The 17,806-nt window shown below is 36.5% G+C and overlaps 1 protein-coding gene across 1 annotated transcript in view; it reads left to right on the top strand.

Moving 5' to 3' along the window:
- Window positions 1-17,806, top strand: part of LOC150082518 (uncharacterized) — a 95,817-nt gene that overhangs the window by 27,561 nt on the left and 50,450 nt on the right. Inside the window, exons 3-5 of the mRNA XM_090377819.1 lie at window positions 2,409-2,508; window positions 8,232-8,374; window positions 17,142-17,241. Coding sequence (XP_090233945.1) covers window positions 2,409-2,508; window positions 8,232-8,374; window positions 17,142-17,241 — 343 coding nt within the window. The remainder of the gene's footprint in view (window positions 1-2,408; window positions 2,509-8,231; window positions 8,375-17,141; window positions 17,242-17,806) is intronic.

The raw sequence follows: 17,806 nt of genomic DNA, 5'->3' as shown, positions 1-17,806 counted from the left end.
CACAACAGGGTATGGGCAACGTCGGGCCCCACTAGGGGCCTGGTGGCCAATAAGCCGGATAAACAATGGGCACAACATATCACACTGCACAGACACGGCCCACACACTTTCAAGTCTCTGGCTTGACAGTGTACTGTCCTTGATACAGCGAAACACACGCAGAGATGGGAGAAATCCCAGGTGCCGTCTGACACGAACATACCTTATACCTTGTATCTCCTTTATCTGTCCTCTGTATAATAATGTCCTTATTTCCCCGAAGTTCTCGTATAGCTGAACTGTCACGTGTATTCAATTTAGGAAGTCGCATTTCTTTTATGTTATTCACTACTTGGTTAACTTGTTGAATAAATAAATCTTTTTGTGGAACATTACGAAGTCCAAATTCAATAGCAGTTACGCATTGTTTTTTAGGTAGTTTACGAGGTGGTAAATTATAATTTAGTCCTTTGAATAAAAGTGAAATCTGGTCCTGCGATAGCGTACACGAGGAAAGATTTGTAACCTGTTGATATGTCGTTTCGTTGAATACTGGGTGAGGGGGTGTTCGTGAACTAGCTGACGTATTCTGTGGTAGTACATTGTGTGTCTGTGGGGGGGTTGTCACCCAACTTGTATGTACTTGGTCACAAGCCCGCGACAATGCGTTAGAATTCGCATGAACGTGTCTTGACCTATCCAATAATATTTGCAATTTATTAACATGTCTGTTTTTTATTTCTGAGGCCTGTGCTTCCTGTTGCAAATCTATGGAAGTCTTCAATACAGACCAATATATAAAATTCAAATTTTATATATTATATATATAAAATTCAAATTAAATCCAACTTGAATAAACAGCAAAAATAAAATAAATGCAAAATTAAATAAAAACAAAAAATAAAGATAGTAAAGTATTTATATTATATATATATATATATATATATATCTGATAATTAAAATAAATATGATATTTAAAATAAAAACATCAGCCAGTAGTACGGCAATAATGCAGAGCGAAAAGAAACGGAAAATAATATAAAATAAACAAACAGGGAAGGGAAAGTAGAGATAATAGGACAAAAAGGTAGTCGATAATCCCCTATATAATTTAGTCAATTAAGTCATTTAAACCCAATTAATAAAATGTAAATTTAAAATAATGCCAATTATGAATAATTTAGCGGTACCCCCCTCGAAAGGTACCAGTTCCAAAAGACGTGAAATATCACCAAAAAAGGTTAAAGAAACTACCAAAAAACTAAAATATCAAAATGATAGACTGACCATCATGCCCCATATCGACAGAGGACCACGAGGCCAATAATGGTCATGGAATCGCTGCATTTCAATCGTCATACAAATCATCGCAAGGGCAGAAATATCGAAGAACCAAACCACCCCTCCATTCCCCGATAGATCAACCAATGCAGAGGATTTGCAGCGAAAAATAATCTATAGAACAGACAGCACTCTAGATCAGAGCCACACCACTGACATAATGCAAGCTTAACCAGCTTATATAATAGAAAGGAAAAGAATAGATGGCGGCACAGGCGCTGCTTATTTAGCATATCAACCCACTACTACCACTAATTTATATTATGTGAGGTAAAAGTTAGGCAAAAGTAATAAAAATAAATAAATCTGGCTATGTAGCTATCATTAGAGGCAGCAAATGCACATCCTCCACATGATGCCTAATTATATCTGATAATTAAAATAAATATGATATTTAAAATAAAAACATCAGCCAGTAGTACGGCAATAATGCAGAGCGAAAAGAAACGGAAAATAATATAAAATAAACAAACAGGGAAGGGAAAGTAGAGATAATAGATAATGTTTTTATTTTAAATATCATATTTATTTTAATTATCAGATATAATTAGGCATCATGTGGAGGATGTGCATTTGCTGCCTCTAATGATAGCTACATAGCCAAATTTATTTATTTTTATTACTTTTGCCTAACTTTTACCTCACATAATATATATATATATATATATATATATATAAAAATGTATGTGTATATATATATATATATACATGCATACATTTTTTTTTTTTTTTTCCACTACAGCAAAAGTCTAGGGTTTTCTTGCATTATATAGCAAATACTAATTTGTAATTACAAAAATGTGTAATTACAAAAATGCTTCAGAAAGAGAGGGTGCTGTTTAAAAATTTAAGGGAGCAACCATGGTACATTACCAGATCAATGTAATAAAAGTACTTGTGTTGATGAATCTTGTTGAGAACCATTAATTAATTAACATTTATTGAATTTATCAAAACTGTAATTAATCAAAAAAATTAATTAAATTTGTTTTGATTTTGTATGGATATTCTTAAGCTTCTTAAATGGTTGTGTGATAAATTTAATGATATTTTTCTACATTCTATATTTAAAATTTATTTTTCCCAAGAAATATCTGTGGCTTCTTGAATACTTGCCTTGGTGGAACTATTTACATTGGAATTCAAGATAATGGAATAGTAAGAGGTGTTCAGCTCACTCATTATCAGGTAAGCAGCCTTTTAGCTTTTTATATTAATATTCAGTTTTCAATTGGATAAATCTTCTGAATAACTTTGTAGTTATTCAGAAGATTACTATTACACTGGAGCAGTTTACAGTGAGTATACAAGAACCGCTATGAAAGTAATGCCTCTTAATTTTTTGCTTTCAAATGTGGTGCCTTAGATCATTTTGCATGTCACTGGGTGGTCACTAGAGGTCTCTAGTTTCACCATACTGAGTGGCACTGTGATCAGTCTTGTGAGTGTAGCACACTCACAAGATGCTGGATGTTACAGATATACATATCAAGCAAAGCAAAGCAAAGAGTTGTGATTAAATTTCTTACCAAGGAAGAAGTGACACCTATCGAAATCCATAGAAAAAAATGTTTCAAAAAAATGTCTCAAAAAAATGTTTATGGTGACAATACTGTAGATGTGAGTACACTTAGACATTGGGTAAAACACTTTAAGAGTAGGGAAAACAACAATGTTGATAAGCCCTGAAGCAGCCAGCCAGTAACGTCAGTGACAACAGACAACAAGAGCTGGATCAACGTGCTGATCAGAGGACTGCTGCATCACAACACGTGAATTGTGCAATGTAGTAGGTATAGGGAAATCTGCTAATCATCATACGGAACTAGGCCACAACAAGGTTTACACTCGGTCGGTTCCAAAAATACTGACACACAGAGCACAAAGAAGCCTGGAAGGTCATCTGTATGGAACTTTTCCAGTGCTACAGGAGTGGTTTTTCTTTCATGCAGTCACAGGTGACAAAACCTGGATCCACCATTATGACCCTGAAACAAAGAGACTGTCGATGGCGTGGTGCACCATCAAAATTAACTGTGCAAGAAGAAGTTCAAAAGACAGCCTTCTGTCAGTAAAGTCATGGTGACAGTGTTTTGGGACAAAGATGGGGTCTTGCTTGTAGACTTCTTAGAGTGTGGCACAACATTTTAATGTATTTTATTTAAGAATAATTCAGTTGTTATTTAATCTATTGCTTAACTTTTTTTTTTAATTTTGAATTATGTTTAACTAAAGTATACTGACTTTTCTGCTTGCTTGCATTTGTGAAAAACTTTTATATTACTTCTCTCATCATGACTGAACACTTGATTATCTGTGGACCCTAACCTCTTTACTCATAGGTCATTAGCCTTCATTTTTTATTGCCAACATATTTATTGGGGATTATTAAAATTTTAAAAATGTTCACTGATGTCAAATGAGAACTAGCATAGGGCAAGGACAGTGTTCATAAATTTTATATGAAATGTGATAATTTCAAATTTTTGATAGATTCCATATCTCCTGACAGGTTAATGGGTTAATCGATATTAATAGAATCTATATGAGATCTAATGATAATTTTTCAGAAATGAATACTTTTTAATACATGACTGGTGTTGATGAATGCATATGTGGAATGTAATTTTAGTCTGACATAAGTACAATAACAACCCTTACAACAAATGATGTACAGGGAGGTTTTTTGGAGGATGCAGATTTTTCCAGTACACAAGACAGTGATGCCCTCCGTCTGCACTGACAGAAGATGGCATGATGTTACTCAATAACATTTTGCTTGGTCAACTCTAATGATAGTATAATTGCAGAAATATTATAAGTGATGCCTACTTTAAGCAAAAACGATGTCAGTTACCTTTGTTATTAAGAGAATTAATGCCTACTGTTAAAGGAGATATCAAAAGTGGGTGGTTATCTATTCTTATGCACTCCGTTTGCCCTCCATAAAGATATTGTTTGCATGGAGTTGCAAAAACTACAGTCACCTGGAAAAGCTATTGTAGTCAGGAGGCATTATTGTGCATCAATCTTGTAGCATTTCTCTTTGTATCCTGTTATTTGCTGAAGTTGACCAAGTGAAAATGCTGGCAATCCATGTGCCACTTGCCAACCAGTCCACTGCTTCTGTGCACAGTCCCTCAAAAATCCTTCCTGGATATACTTTATTTAACTAAAAATGTCTCATTTGAAGAGTAAATAGGAGATTTGAAGAGTAAAAATTATTTGAAATGTCATAAATTTAATCCTTAAGAAGGTAAGTAGACTCTGGTAGTACTCCATGGGGGAATCATACTTCCTTAGGGATCACAATGATGACACAAATAAAATCCTGTTACAACTGACTAAACACCACAATAAATAAAAATGGATTAATCTCTGATAATAAATATATCATTGAAAAGTATAAATAAATAGTACTAAATATCCTCAGCAAAAAAAAAAAAAAAAAAAAGCTACTCATACTAAAAGTGTCAAATGCCTTTCAGTAATAAATAGACCATTCATTTGATGCCCTGAAATGTCATATATTTGTCTCATATAGTTGTCATCAAGAAATACTATGACAAAAGTGTATGATTTTCCACCGATACATTTCCTTGCTTCACCACCCAACAGTGAAAAGGCCAGTTGATATGTCATTTTCATCATTTTACAAAAAAACTTTCATATTTTGTAGGTGGTAGATGACTTTCATCAACCGGTGAAATACCACCACTTTTCTTATTGGAGGCTTGAAGTGGTGAAACCCATGTTTAGTCTCTAGAGCAGTTTCCGGCATCCCCCCCCCCCCATACTTCTCCTTCAACCCATGCACGGTACTAAGTACTATAGGTTTTGATACTTTTCATGTTTGGGGTTTTCATAAAAAAAAAAAAAAAAGAAAACCAACAATCAACTCAGTTTGATATGTAGAAACATTGAAAAAGTTGAAAGTTCGTATCTATCTGTAGAGTTCAACCGAACAAAAACTTCAGTGAGGTTTTCTTCTCCATGACTACGCATGACCCCATGACAGTCTACACATGATGGAGGCCATTGCAAAACTGGGGTGCACTGTTCTTCCTCATCCCTCTCATGGTCCGGATCTTGCACCTTCCAACTGTCAGTTCTTCGGCCTGCTGAAGGATGCACTCTGTAGAACCCATTTTGCGGACTATGACCAGCTCAAGCACAGCATTCGCAAAGCCCTCCAGAGCAGGAGTAAGGACTTTTATTACAGGATTGGAATATAGCGTCTGACTCAGAGATGCCGGAAGTGCATAGAAAATGATGGTGACTCTGTGGAAAATTAACATTGTGTTTATTAATGATTGAGGATTAATTAATGTAAAAGGCATAGTTGTAGGAATTAAATTTTCCGAGTTAAAAAATAGGAGGCATTACTTTCTTACCATTCCTCGTAATTTTACTTAAACTCAGTGTGCTTGGCTGTGTTTGAAGAACATAAACTAGAAAAAATAAGCACATTAGTGAAATACAGTAGATCGACCTAGGCATTGAACTTAGTGACTTCCAAAGATAATCATCATCGGATGCTTTATTAGCCGTCAGTATGTTCATGCCATTGCAGCAATCTGTAATATCCTATTACAGATTTGGTTGATGTGATCAGCAAATAGAAACATCATGGTACCACAGGGTAACCTGCTGGAATTTTTAAATTTGATAAAATATTTAAAATTGTTTTCCCCATCCTTATTGCTCCTCACGGTGAGGAGCAGGCTAGTCAACAAGAATAGAATGGAATCCAGATCAGCACGTTTTAAGATCATCTATCAAGACTCTACCTGAGTTATAAAATGAAAAATATTGGGTGTTTGCTGAGAATATAATTAATATTAGTAGTGAAAAATGATTCAAGAAAGCAAGGTTATACAGCATCAGCAAAACAAAAAGAGCAAACGCTTCCCACATTCACCTGTCCATTCCTTCTTACAATTTGTCTAGTTTTTCCTTGAATTTATTCAAATTACCACTACAACTCCAGATGAGAGTTTGTTTCATCAGTTGACCACTCTAGCTGAAGATAAATTTCTGCACATCTACCTGGCAACAATAGTGGAGGCTCAGAATAGGGTATAGATTCCTGCCCATGGAGATGCTCAACAACGTCCAGGAGATAGATGTGGACTACAGAAAGTTCATAGAGGACAAATCGTACAGAAGATGCATCATCGGGGAACAGCTTTCGTCTTCAACCGAGTGACTGTCATCGTCCTTTCATGTGTCTTCATTTCACATGTTAATATTTATTTTATATGTAAAATATGTAATTATACGTTTTATGTCCTAATATGTTTTATGTAATTCTTCTTGTATTAGTTATTTAATGTTAAACCCCTAGTATTGTCGCTGTTGTGGGTATTATTGCATCAGGCAATCATATAACCAATCACTGCTTGCAATAAAGATATTTAACTTTAACTTTCATCCCCCAATTTATGTCTCCTTATGTGTAGTCTGAGCAAGGAAGGATTTTATGAGCATTGAGTTTACTCAATCCATTCAAAGTCTTAAAAACCCCAGTCAGATCTTCTCGTAGGTGCCTAGTCTCCAGGCACTGCAGTCTATAGAACTGAAGCCTTTCCTCATAAGAGTATCCTTTTCTTTCTTGCACTGATCTCATTGTTCTTCTCTACACCTATTCCAACAGATCCATGTCCTTCCTAAAATGAGGCCTCCAGACATGCATACAGTACTCAGGATATGGCGTGACCATTACCTATACAATGGGATACTCACTTTGATAACAAAATTCCTGTATATCGTTGACAGAACATGCCTTGAGCTTTCCTGGCAGCTTATCTACACTGTTCAAAGAACTTCATATCTGACTGCACAATTATCCCCATTCTCCACTACCATGATCGTGGTACCACAGAGTTAGTATGTTAATCTGGGATTACTGCTCCCCACATGAAGTACTTTACATTTATCAATGTTAAACTTCACTTGCCACTTTTAAGTAATTTTTTTAGATCTTGTTGCAGTAGCATACTCTGATTATGTGTTTAACTGCTCTGCCAAATTTTGTAGCTTCTGCAAATTAGATATTAAGCCTGATACACCTTCATCAATATTAGTATTAGTATCGGCAATGGTGTAAGAAAGCAAACTTATACAGCATCAGTTAAAAAAAAAAAAAAATCTATTATACCTATCCGTCTGCTACAATAGTTTGCCTAGTTCTTCCTTGAATTTATTCAAACTGCCCACTTCCACAACAAATAGATGGAAGTGAACAGTTTGGATGGAAGCTTGTTCCAGAAATGAACCACCTATTGACTGAAGGCAAACTTCCGCACATATATTCTGCAACCATCCTTCCTCAGTTTGAATTTATGCTCCCTCATGCATAGTCTGAGCAATTCAAAGGAACTCAAGCCATTAAATCCTTAAACATCTCAATCAGATCACCTTTCAGGTACTTAGCATTAGCATTAGTAGAGGCATTTGATGCAAGAAAGCAAGCTTATGCAGCATCAGCCAAAAAAAAACCCACTTCCACTTCACCCCTCTGTTCGTTCAAAATACCTGTCCAGCTGAGCCTTAAACTTATTTAGGCTATCAACCTCCACCACAAGGGATGGAAGTCTGTTCCACCAACCAACCACCCGCTGGCTAAAGGCAAATTTCCGCACGTCTATCCTCTTACTTAGTCTCTAGATGCTGCAATTTGCAATCCATTTCTCATCCCATCTGCCTTTTATACTAGAAGTTCTGTGAAATTTACATTACTGAGTAAAAGAAAGTTTTGTATCTATTTTTAAACTGAAATATTTAAAACCTAATTATTAAAAGCATGATAATTTAGTGACATATTGATGCTCAACTCTACACTTATAAATTTTATTTACATAATTATAATTTATATATCATGATAATAAATGTTGGTTTATCTGTTTCAGAAAGACCACATGAGACTTGCTATCCATTCTGCACTGACAAAGTTTCACCCACCAGTATGCAGCTTTCAGTATAAAATTCAGTTTGTACCTGTTTTACCTCCGGAATGCGAAAATGTAGATATTTTATTTGATTACGATTCGAGGTAAGGAATGAATGCTAAACAATATAAGAATGTTATTAGAACTTAAATGCTGAACATGAATCATTTTGATGATACTAGATACTTATTAAATCCTTTTCTGGGGAGCCAATTTCAGTTAAAGAGTTTCAGGTGAAGGGGCATAGGAAATGCTATGCCCCTTCACCTGAAATTTCAATTCTAATGAGATTAGAATTAGTTCAGTTTCAATTCTAATGAGATTCGAATTAGTCATGGCAAATTATGCAAGGAAGCAAGGTCATACAGCATAAAAAAAAAAACACGCACACACACATTACCCAACGGGTAGGCCTCTGTAGCCGAGTGATTAGAAGCGGGAGTGCAGTAGGCCCACACTGTTTGAGTAGACCAGTGTTCAAGTCCCTGACTACTAAATATGGTCGATTTTCCCACCTGCACTATACCAACCTGACAGATTATGGTCCATTTCTCCTCAGCATGAATTGTTGAGAAGGCTTCCATCCTGCAGTGGATTGATAATGGTTGCAGTTTACATTTTTACCCAACTTATCTGTCCTCTAATAATTTGTCTAATTCTTTCTTAAATTTATTCAAACTACCCACTTCCAGAACACCAATTAGCAGTTTGTTCCAACAGTTGGGTAATCTGGCTGATTAAATCAAGTCAGTTCTATAGCTTGCCTTGAGATGTCCAAGGTTTTAACTAGACTTCAGTTCTGGTTAAAACCTTGAACATTTTAATCAGATCTCAATCGCAGGTGCCTATTTTCCAAGCACTGCAATTTTCAGAATTGAAATATTTTGTGGTAAGAGTACTCTTTTGTATTCTTGACTAATCTGGTTGCTCTTCTCTGCATCCATTCCAAGAGATCCACATAGTATTCAAGATATGTACCTAATCATTGCTTTATACAATGGGATAATCACTTCCTTGTGCCTACTGGCAATATTCCTATATATCATCGTGAGAAACCATGATCTGGCCTAGCACCCTGTCTACACTGCTTAGAAAACATCATGTCAGACTGTATAATTACCCTAGACATCTTTAGTGTGCATTAGTTGAGGTATATGATGCAAGAAAGAAAGCTTATATAGCATCAGACAAAAAAAAAAAAAAAAAAATCCTTCCCATTTCACTGATCCATTCATTCCAAATGTTTCTCTAGTTCAGCCTTAAATTTATTTAACCTATCAACTTCCACAATGACAGATGGAAGTCTGTTCCATCAATCAACTATCCACTGGCTAAAGGCAAATTCCACACATCTATTCTACAACTGTCTTTCCTCAATTTGAAACTATGCCCCCTCAGGTTCTTAATCTGAGCAAGCAGAAGTATCCCATCAGCATTGAGCCTGCTGAAACCATTCAAGGCCATATACACCTCAATCAGATCACCTTGCAGGTGCCTAGTATCCAGAAGCTGCAATTTACAGAACTTAAGCCTTTCTTCATAAGAGCACCACTTTGTTTCACTCATCAGTCTTGCTGCACTTCTCTGTACTCGTTCTAGCAAATCTACTTCCTTCCTAAAATGAGGCTTCCAGACCTGTACGCAGTACTCAAGGTGTGGCCTGATCATTGCCTTATACAAGGGGATAATCACCTCCTTATCCCTGCTCGCAAAATTCCTGTATATCATTGACAAGACTCCATGACCTACTCTGACAGCCTGTCTCCACTGCTCAGTAAACTTCATATCTTACTGCACAATTACTCCCAGATCTCTTTCATTCTCCACTACCCTGAGTGTAACACCACCAAGTTGCTACATTTATCTGGGGTAACTGCTACCCAAATGCAGTACTTTGCATTTGTCACTGTTAAACTTCAGTTGCCACTTCTCAGTCCATCTGCCCAACTTTTCCAGATCCTATTGCAGCAGCATACTGTCATTACTGTTATTAACAGTACCCTGCCTGTTATTAACCCTGCCAACCTTTGCGTCATATTCAAACTTTGACATTAAGCTTGATGAATATCATTCATCAAGAACTTCATCAGTATCTTTGAGAAATATATCAAACAACAATGGGCCGCACACTGAACCCTGAGGGACACCACTAATAACATTAGTTCACATAGAGCAGTATCCATTGATTACCACTCTCTGTCTTCTCTCACTCAATCCTTTTATCCATTGTAGCAACTTGCACTTAATGCTATACTGCTCCAATTTGTCTTCCATGGGCGACAGTATCAAAAGCTTTCCTGAAATCGAAGTATATGATATCAAAATTATTTTTTGCATCCAGTTCCTTTGTGACCACATCATCGTATCCAATCAAATTGGTCAGAAAAGACTTCCCCTTAACAAATGCATGCTGTGTCTGATTTATTATTGCTGTCTTGTCTAGATGATCCTGCAATGCTTCTTTAACCAGTGACTCCATTATTTTCCCTGGAACAGAAGTCAGACTAACAGATCTGTAACTACTTGTGTAACCCTTTGATTCCCCCCCCCCCCTTGTGAATTGGGGATACATTTGCACATCTCCAGTTTGTGGGGACTTCCTATGAGTCCAAGGATGCTCTCATAATTATGGCTAAGGGGTTTTCTTACTTCCTTTAATATAACTGGATAGATCCCACCTACCTCAGGTGCCTTTCTTATGTTTAACTTCAACAATTTCTCCTCCACTTTGCTCTCAGTTATTACAGTCATTTCATTCTTGTTAAAGTTTGATAAACATCTGGCCCTCTCCTCCTTGAATAACTCCTCATGTGTAGATGCAAAATACTCATTGAGTTTGGCAGCTATCTGAGAATGATCATCTGCACTCAAACCATTGATATCAAGTGGACCAATCTGATTCGTCCCCTTCTTTTTGAGTTTATAAAAGTAAAGAAGTCTTCGCTGTTTTTCTTTGCATCCTTTGCCAAAGTGGTCTTGCGCATTATAACCTTAGTTGCTAATGCGCCAATAAAATCCAAACCAAACCTTTGCCAAAGATTTCTCATAATATGCCTTCATTTGCCTACCCTCCTTTGTTACTTGATTACAGATTAGCTTGTATCTACCATAGGTTTCTGTGTCGCCTAATGATTTATGTGCATCCTGTACCTTTTTCTTCTCTGCCACGAGTCTCATTAGTTCATCTGACATCCATTTGGGCCTAAACCTAGAACAGTATTTCTTAGTTGGAACAAAAAGCCTAGTATCTTCCAAAATTACTTCCTTGGATGCTTCCCATTTAGAATTTGCTGTTGGTAACATGATCAGTTGGTCCCACTGTATAGAACTTAAAAAATCTCTAAGACCACTGTAGTCACCTTTACAAAAACAACCCCCCCTTTACCCCTGATGGTAGTTACATCTTTAAGTAAATCCCACATCAGCACACTGTGATCACTGCCTCCTAGTTGTTCCTTTATCTGTAAATTCTTAATGCATGAATAATCGCTACTGATAATCAGATCAAGAGTGTTACTCCCTCTTGTTGCCTCTCTAACATGCTGCTGTAGAAAACAATCATCCAGTAAATCCACAAAAGCCTTGCTAGAGTACGAGTGACCACCCCACAAGTTCCAGCCTATATCTGGGAAGTTAAAATCCCCCAATTATAAGACACTCTGATTATAATGGGGGATTTTAACTTCCCAGATATAGATTAGAACTTGTGGTTGGTCACTTGCACACTAGCAAGGCTTTTGTCGATTTATTGGATGATTGTTTTTGTTTTCAATTTATCAATGTTTAAACCTCAATTGCCACTTCTCAACCAACTTGCCTAATTTTTTCTAGGTTTTGTAGTAGTATGGATTGATTCTTGTCATTAATCACTCTGCTAATCTTGGCCACTAATATTATTAGTGGCCAAGAAGAGCAGTTCTGATTTATAACACCTGTATATTCTACCATTTGACCATCCCTTTATCCATAGCATTAATTTGGAACAGTGTCAAAAGCTTTACTGAAATCTAAGTATATGGTGTCAGTATTATTTTTTGCATCCAATTCATTTGTTTTTGCAACACAGTGCCCAATCAAATTGATCAGACAAGATCTCTCCTTAAGAAATGTGTGCTGAGATTTCTGTATATTCCTCTCAAGATGATCCTGCAATACTTCTTTAGCCACTGACTCTGTTATTTTTCCTCGAACAAGCAAGCTTCCTGGTTTCTAATTGCTCACTTTGCCCTCTGATTCCCTTATGAATAGGGAAGAGATCTGTGAATTTCTCTGCCACATGTCGCATTAGTTCATCTGACATCCATTTAGGCCTAAACTTTGAACAATATTTCTTAATTGGTATGAAAAGCCTAGTAGCATTCCAAGATTAATTCCTTGAATGCTTCCAACTCCTTGAATGCTTTTAAATTCTATACACTAGGACCAACTGATGATGTTGGCAACATCATCAGTTGGTCCTAGTGTATAGAATTTAAAAACTATCCGATACAACTGTAATCATCTTTACAAAAGCAAAAACCCTTCCCTTTACCCCTGATGGTAGTTACACCTTTAATTAAATCCCAAATCCATACACTGTGATCACTGCCACCTATCGGTTCGTTTATCTGCAGATTCTTATTGCATGAATAATCACTCCTGATAATCAATTCAAGAGTATTACTCCCTTGGTTTGCCTCTCGAACATGATGCTGTAGTAAACAGTCATCCAGTAAATTCAGAAGTCTTGATAGTATTCGAGTGATCAACCTACAAGTTCCAGTCATTATCTGGGAAGTTAAAATCCCCCATTACGAGGCATTCTGTTTTACTGGCTCACTCTATTTCTATATACGGTTGTTCATTGTATTTATCAGAGTCATGATTCCTATAACACACTCCTGTCCTCATTTTTGTTTCCCAGTGCTTATGTCACGCCAAACTGACTAAACATTGCACTGTCAACCCATGTCAACTGAATGCACTGCCTTAGATTTTGTTTCTTAACAGCATAGCTGCTCCTCTCTTCATTTCCTGTCTGTCCTTTCTGTACACATTTTGCTCACCAAATTCCAATACTGCATTCCTTTTATCTGTGTGACCACATCTCTGATATCCCCTTTGTTGTCTTGACTGACTAGCACTTCAAATTCATTAAATTTATTTACATGATGCTGTAGTAAACAGTCATCCAGTACATGCAAGTATAAGTATACATGCACCTGTTCTTACTCTTAGATACCCTAACACAGTCCATGTATTTACTTTGTACCATGATGACTCCCAGTAGTCCTTGAATTGGAAAGCCTATTATGTTACCCAGCAGCAGCAGCATTGTGTAAAATTCACCTGTTCTCTCTACCGTTCTCCCAACTCCATTAATCACTTGAAGCTCTTTCACTTCCTCTCTTTGCAACTTGACTTTCTCCAGTCCAACTTTCCTAACAGTGAGGTAATATTCCTTGGTGATTTTAATGTTCACAACTCCAGCTGGCTCCCGATTTCTAGTCACACCGACCCAGCTGGTCGAGATGCTGAAGCTTTTGCAATTACTAATGACCTTGCATAGATTGTTCATTTACCTACAAGAATACCGGACAATCCTAACCATACAGCCAACATGCTTGATCTTTTTCTCACAAACAACCCTTCTAAGTACACAGTCGAAGTGAGAGGTCCTTAAGGCACCTCAAATCACAACTTGGTGACTGTCTCTTCTCCAGGCCGACCGGGCTAGCCGAGTGGGTAAAGTACCTGCCCGGCAACCCAAAGGTCGCGGGTTTGATTCCCGCCTCGGGCTTGGATCAAAGTACTGCAAAAACCTTGGGAGGTGCAATATGGCCACAGAAGCCGATGCGCCAACAACTACCAAATCAAAAAAAAAAAAAAAAAGTCTCTTCTCCAGTGGAGCCTTTATCTCATGGCTATTCCCAACCTCGTATTGTTTGGCATTACAAGAATTCAAAATGGAATGACCTGCGAGATTTTTTTTCTTCTTTTCCTTGGTTGGATTACTGTTTCAGAACTTCTGATGTTAACGTTTGCTCAGATCGTGTCAGTGAAATTATTCTTGCAGGAATGAATCCTTTATTCCACACTCCACTTTAAAATATCATCCTTTATCTAAATCTTGGTTTTCCAATAAATGTGCTAAGGCTGTTCAAGAGAAGAACGTTGCATATCATAATTGGCTAGTTTCTAATTCTTCAGTTTCATTTTCTGCCTACACCAAAGCTCGCAACAATTGTAAAGCTGTTAATCAGTCCAAGTTTGAACAGGCTAAGAGTAGAAAATTTGCTTCTTGCCCTAATGGTAGCCAAGCATTCTGGTCTCTTCTGCAACTTTTGCCCATCTCTGCTCCCACCTCTGTCCAAACCAGATGGTTCTATTGTCACTTCAGCCAAGGATAAAGTTGACCTGCTAGTATCCCATTTTTCTTCCAACTCATGTATTAATGATCTTGGTAAAACACCTCCCACCATTCCCAACATGCTCCATTCAATGCCTCCTGTGGTCCTCCATCAAAAGGATGTCAGAAGGATTTTGACGAATCTTGATGCTAAGAAAGCTCCAGGTCCTGATGTTCTCAAAAGACGGTATGTTCTCCACTTGTTCTCAAAACCTGTGCTCTTGAACTTGCTCCTGTTCTTTGCTGCCTTTTTTCACTTTCTTATTCCAAAGGTGTTTTTCCTTCTGCTTGGAAATTTGCTCATATCCAGCCAGTTCCTAAAAAGGGTGACAAGTCCCTCCCATCCAATTATCGTCCCATTGCAATTACTTGTACTCTTTCTAAAGTAATGGAGAAATCAATTAACCCTCAACTCTTAAACTACCTAGAAACCTTCCGTCTGATCGATGATCGCCAGTATAGATTCCGTCAGTGTCGATCCACTGGTGATATTCGGCTTATGTTATCCTTTTATGGACTAATTCAATGGAAAAATTTGGTGAAATACAAGCAGTTGGTCTTGACATCTCAAAGGCTTTCGATCATGTTTGGCATAAAGGTTTTCTAAACAAGCTTCCATCTTATGGGTTGCCACCTGTTTTTTGTAATTGGTTATCCAGTTTTCTCTCCGATTGCTCACTAAGGGTGATGGTAGATGGCTCTCTGTCTTCTAACTTCTCCACTAATGCTGGTTTCTTCCATGTTCAGTTCTTTCCCCCACTCTTTTCGTCTTGTATATTAATGACCTTCTTCCATTGACTGGAAATCCTATCCATAGTTTTGCCAATTATAGCACATTGCATTCCACTTTCCATTTTGAAAAACTTTTTCCTGCTCAATCAGTTTCAACTTCTCGAAAATCTGCTACCAATTACTTAAATGCCGATCTACAGGTAATTCTCCAGTGGGGAAAAGACAACTTAGTTGATTTCAATCCTTCTAAAACTCAGTCTTGTCTTATCTTGCAAAAAGGATTCTTCTGCTCCTATGCTTATCTTTGGTGACACTCCGATTTCTAAGCAAAATGATATATCTCTTTTGGGGATTACCCTGACTTCTAATCTCTCTTGGCACAAGCACATTACAAATATTGCTTCCTCTACGTCTAAAAAACTTGGTTTTCTCTTTCGCTCTCGACGTTACTTTTCTTCCAAACAGCTGTTCACTCTTTACAAATCGCAAACCCACCCTACCATGGAATATTGTTCCCACATCTGGGGTGGTGCCCCCCAAAACCTCTCTCAGGCTTCTTGATTCCATTCAGAAGAGGGCAGTTAGGTTAATTAATGAATCATCTCTAACAGAGTCTCTCCACTCACTGTCTCATAGACGTACTGTTTCTGCTGCATGCCTTTTCTACAGATACTTCCACGGGCACTGTTCTTCTGAATTGGCTTCTGTAATTCCCGCTCTCTCTTTCAAAACAGTCCAAACACGTGCTGCTACCAGCCAACATCCACTTACTGTCCAACTTCAAACTCACAGAACCAACTTTTCATCTTCCTCGTTTATTCATTCAACTGCGGTTTTCTGGAACAACCTTCCTTCATACGTATTTCCTGAAAATTACAGTCTACAGAAGTTCAAGTGTAATGTCAACAAATATCTTTGAACCTATTAGAACCTATAGTACTAAGTACTATAGGTTCTAATACCTCTTGTGTTTGGGGTTTACATTAAAAAAAAAAAAAAAAAAATTCAAATCACAATTTTGAGTAAAACTCTCACAAGATTATTTCGTGGGGGATTAAGAAAGTTCTGAGAATAGAAAATAAAAATTAGACTTATAGATTTGTTTGAGTGTGATGGCAATCTGCAGAATGTAGATCATCATTACATTCAGACTTTATACACAGTATCGTAAATATTATGATTGCATCATTGGCAGTTTGGTCACTTGCAATAATGTAGAATTATTGCGGCAAGTATATGTGGAATAATTTTTACAAAAACCTTCAATAAAAGTAATAGTTACCTTTGTTATCTTGCTTTTGAGACAATCCCAGTATAGATGAGAACATGTTGCAGTGTTACTTGCACCTGAGTGTTTTAATAAATGTATGGAATTAAATTTATCATTATAAAAAATATTAAGTATAATTGTTGATTAACTGATTGCTTAAATGTTGCCTGCAACATGAAAAAGTCCTCTCTACTACTGCTGTTAGTTTGTTGCCTAAGCAGTACTGAAAGTATAATAGGTATAATAGCATTGAAAGACCTGATTTAAATTTAATTTATTTTATTATTATTTTTTTTAATCCTAAAATCATATTACGTCGTTTTGATAATTTTTTTGTACAAATGAGGTTTTTGTAAAGATACTCAAATTATGAAGCATTCTTATTAAAAAAAAATAATAGTTCCAGTTTTTTTCATTTGTAAATTTTTTTAAAAGTATGAAATGGAAAATGTCACTTAAAATTTTTGGTTATTTTTTAAAGCACCCATTGTGATGAAACCAGAAGAGCAAAACCGCATCTACTTAAGGTAACAGATCGCTGCTGGTGTGATAATGATGCCTGGGCACAAGATAGATTATCTGTGAGTATTTGATTAATTTAAGTGCACTCAAGATAAACCAGTTATAGAATGATTATTAATTAGTTGATATAACATTATAGTAATATTATATCAACTAATTAATGTTACTTTAATGTTATATCAACATTATAATTGATATAACATTAAGAAATATGTTTGAAATAAACATGATCATATATTGCCTCCTCCTCTTCTTCTTCTTTGGCTATTAACATAAAATCATATAGAGGTAGGCCCCGATTTACGCCGGGGTTATGTTCCACCTCCTCAGGGTTGTTAGCTGAAGCAGTGTAAATTGAGGAAGAATTATAATGTATATAAATGAGATAGGTTCCTTCACTGCGAAAATTGAACCATAAGAGTTGATATAAGTGTTTTTTATATTAATGAAAAATTATTTATAATGAAAAATTAAAAATAATGAAAAATTAATTTTTTTTATATTAATGAATAATGAAAAATTTTTAATTTTTCATTATTATTTTAAAAGGGCATTAATGTGAAATGGTGTAAATTGAAGCATTGTAAAGCAGGTCCTGCCTGTATTTTACCAGGCACAAGAAAC

This window comes from Mastigoproctus giganteus, chromosome 7, assembly GCF_048544385.1.
Source record: "Mastigoproctus giganteus isolate SK-2022 chromosome 7, ASM4854438v1, whole genome shotgun sequence".
NCBI classification, from domain to species: Eukaryota; Metazoa; Arthropoda; class Arachnida; order Uropygi; family Thelyphonidae; genus Mastigoproctus; species Mastigoproctus giganteus.
Note: the sequence above shows the minus strand (reverse complement) of the source record. Positions and strands in the feature narration are given on the sequence as shown.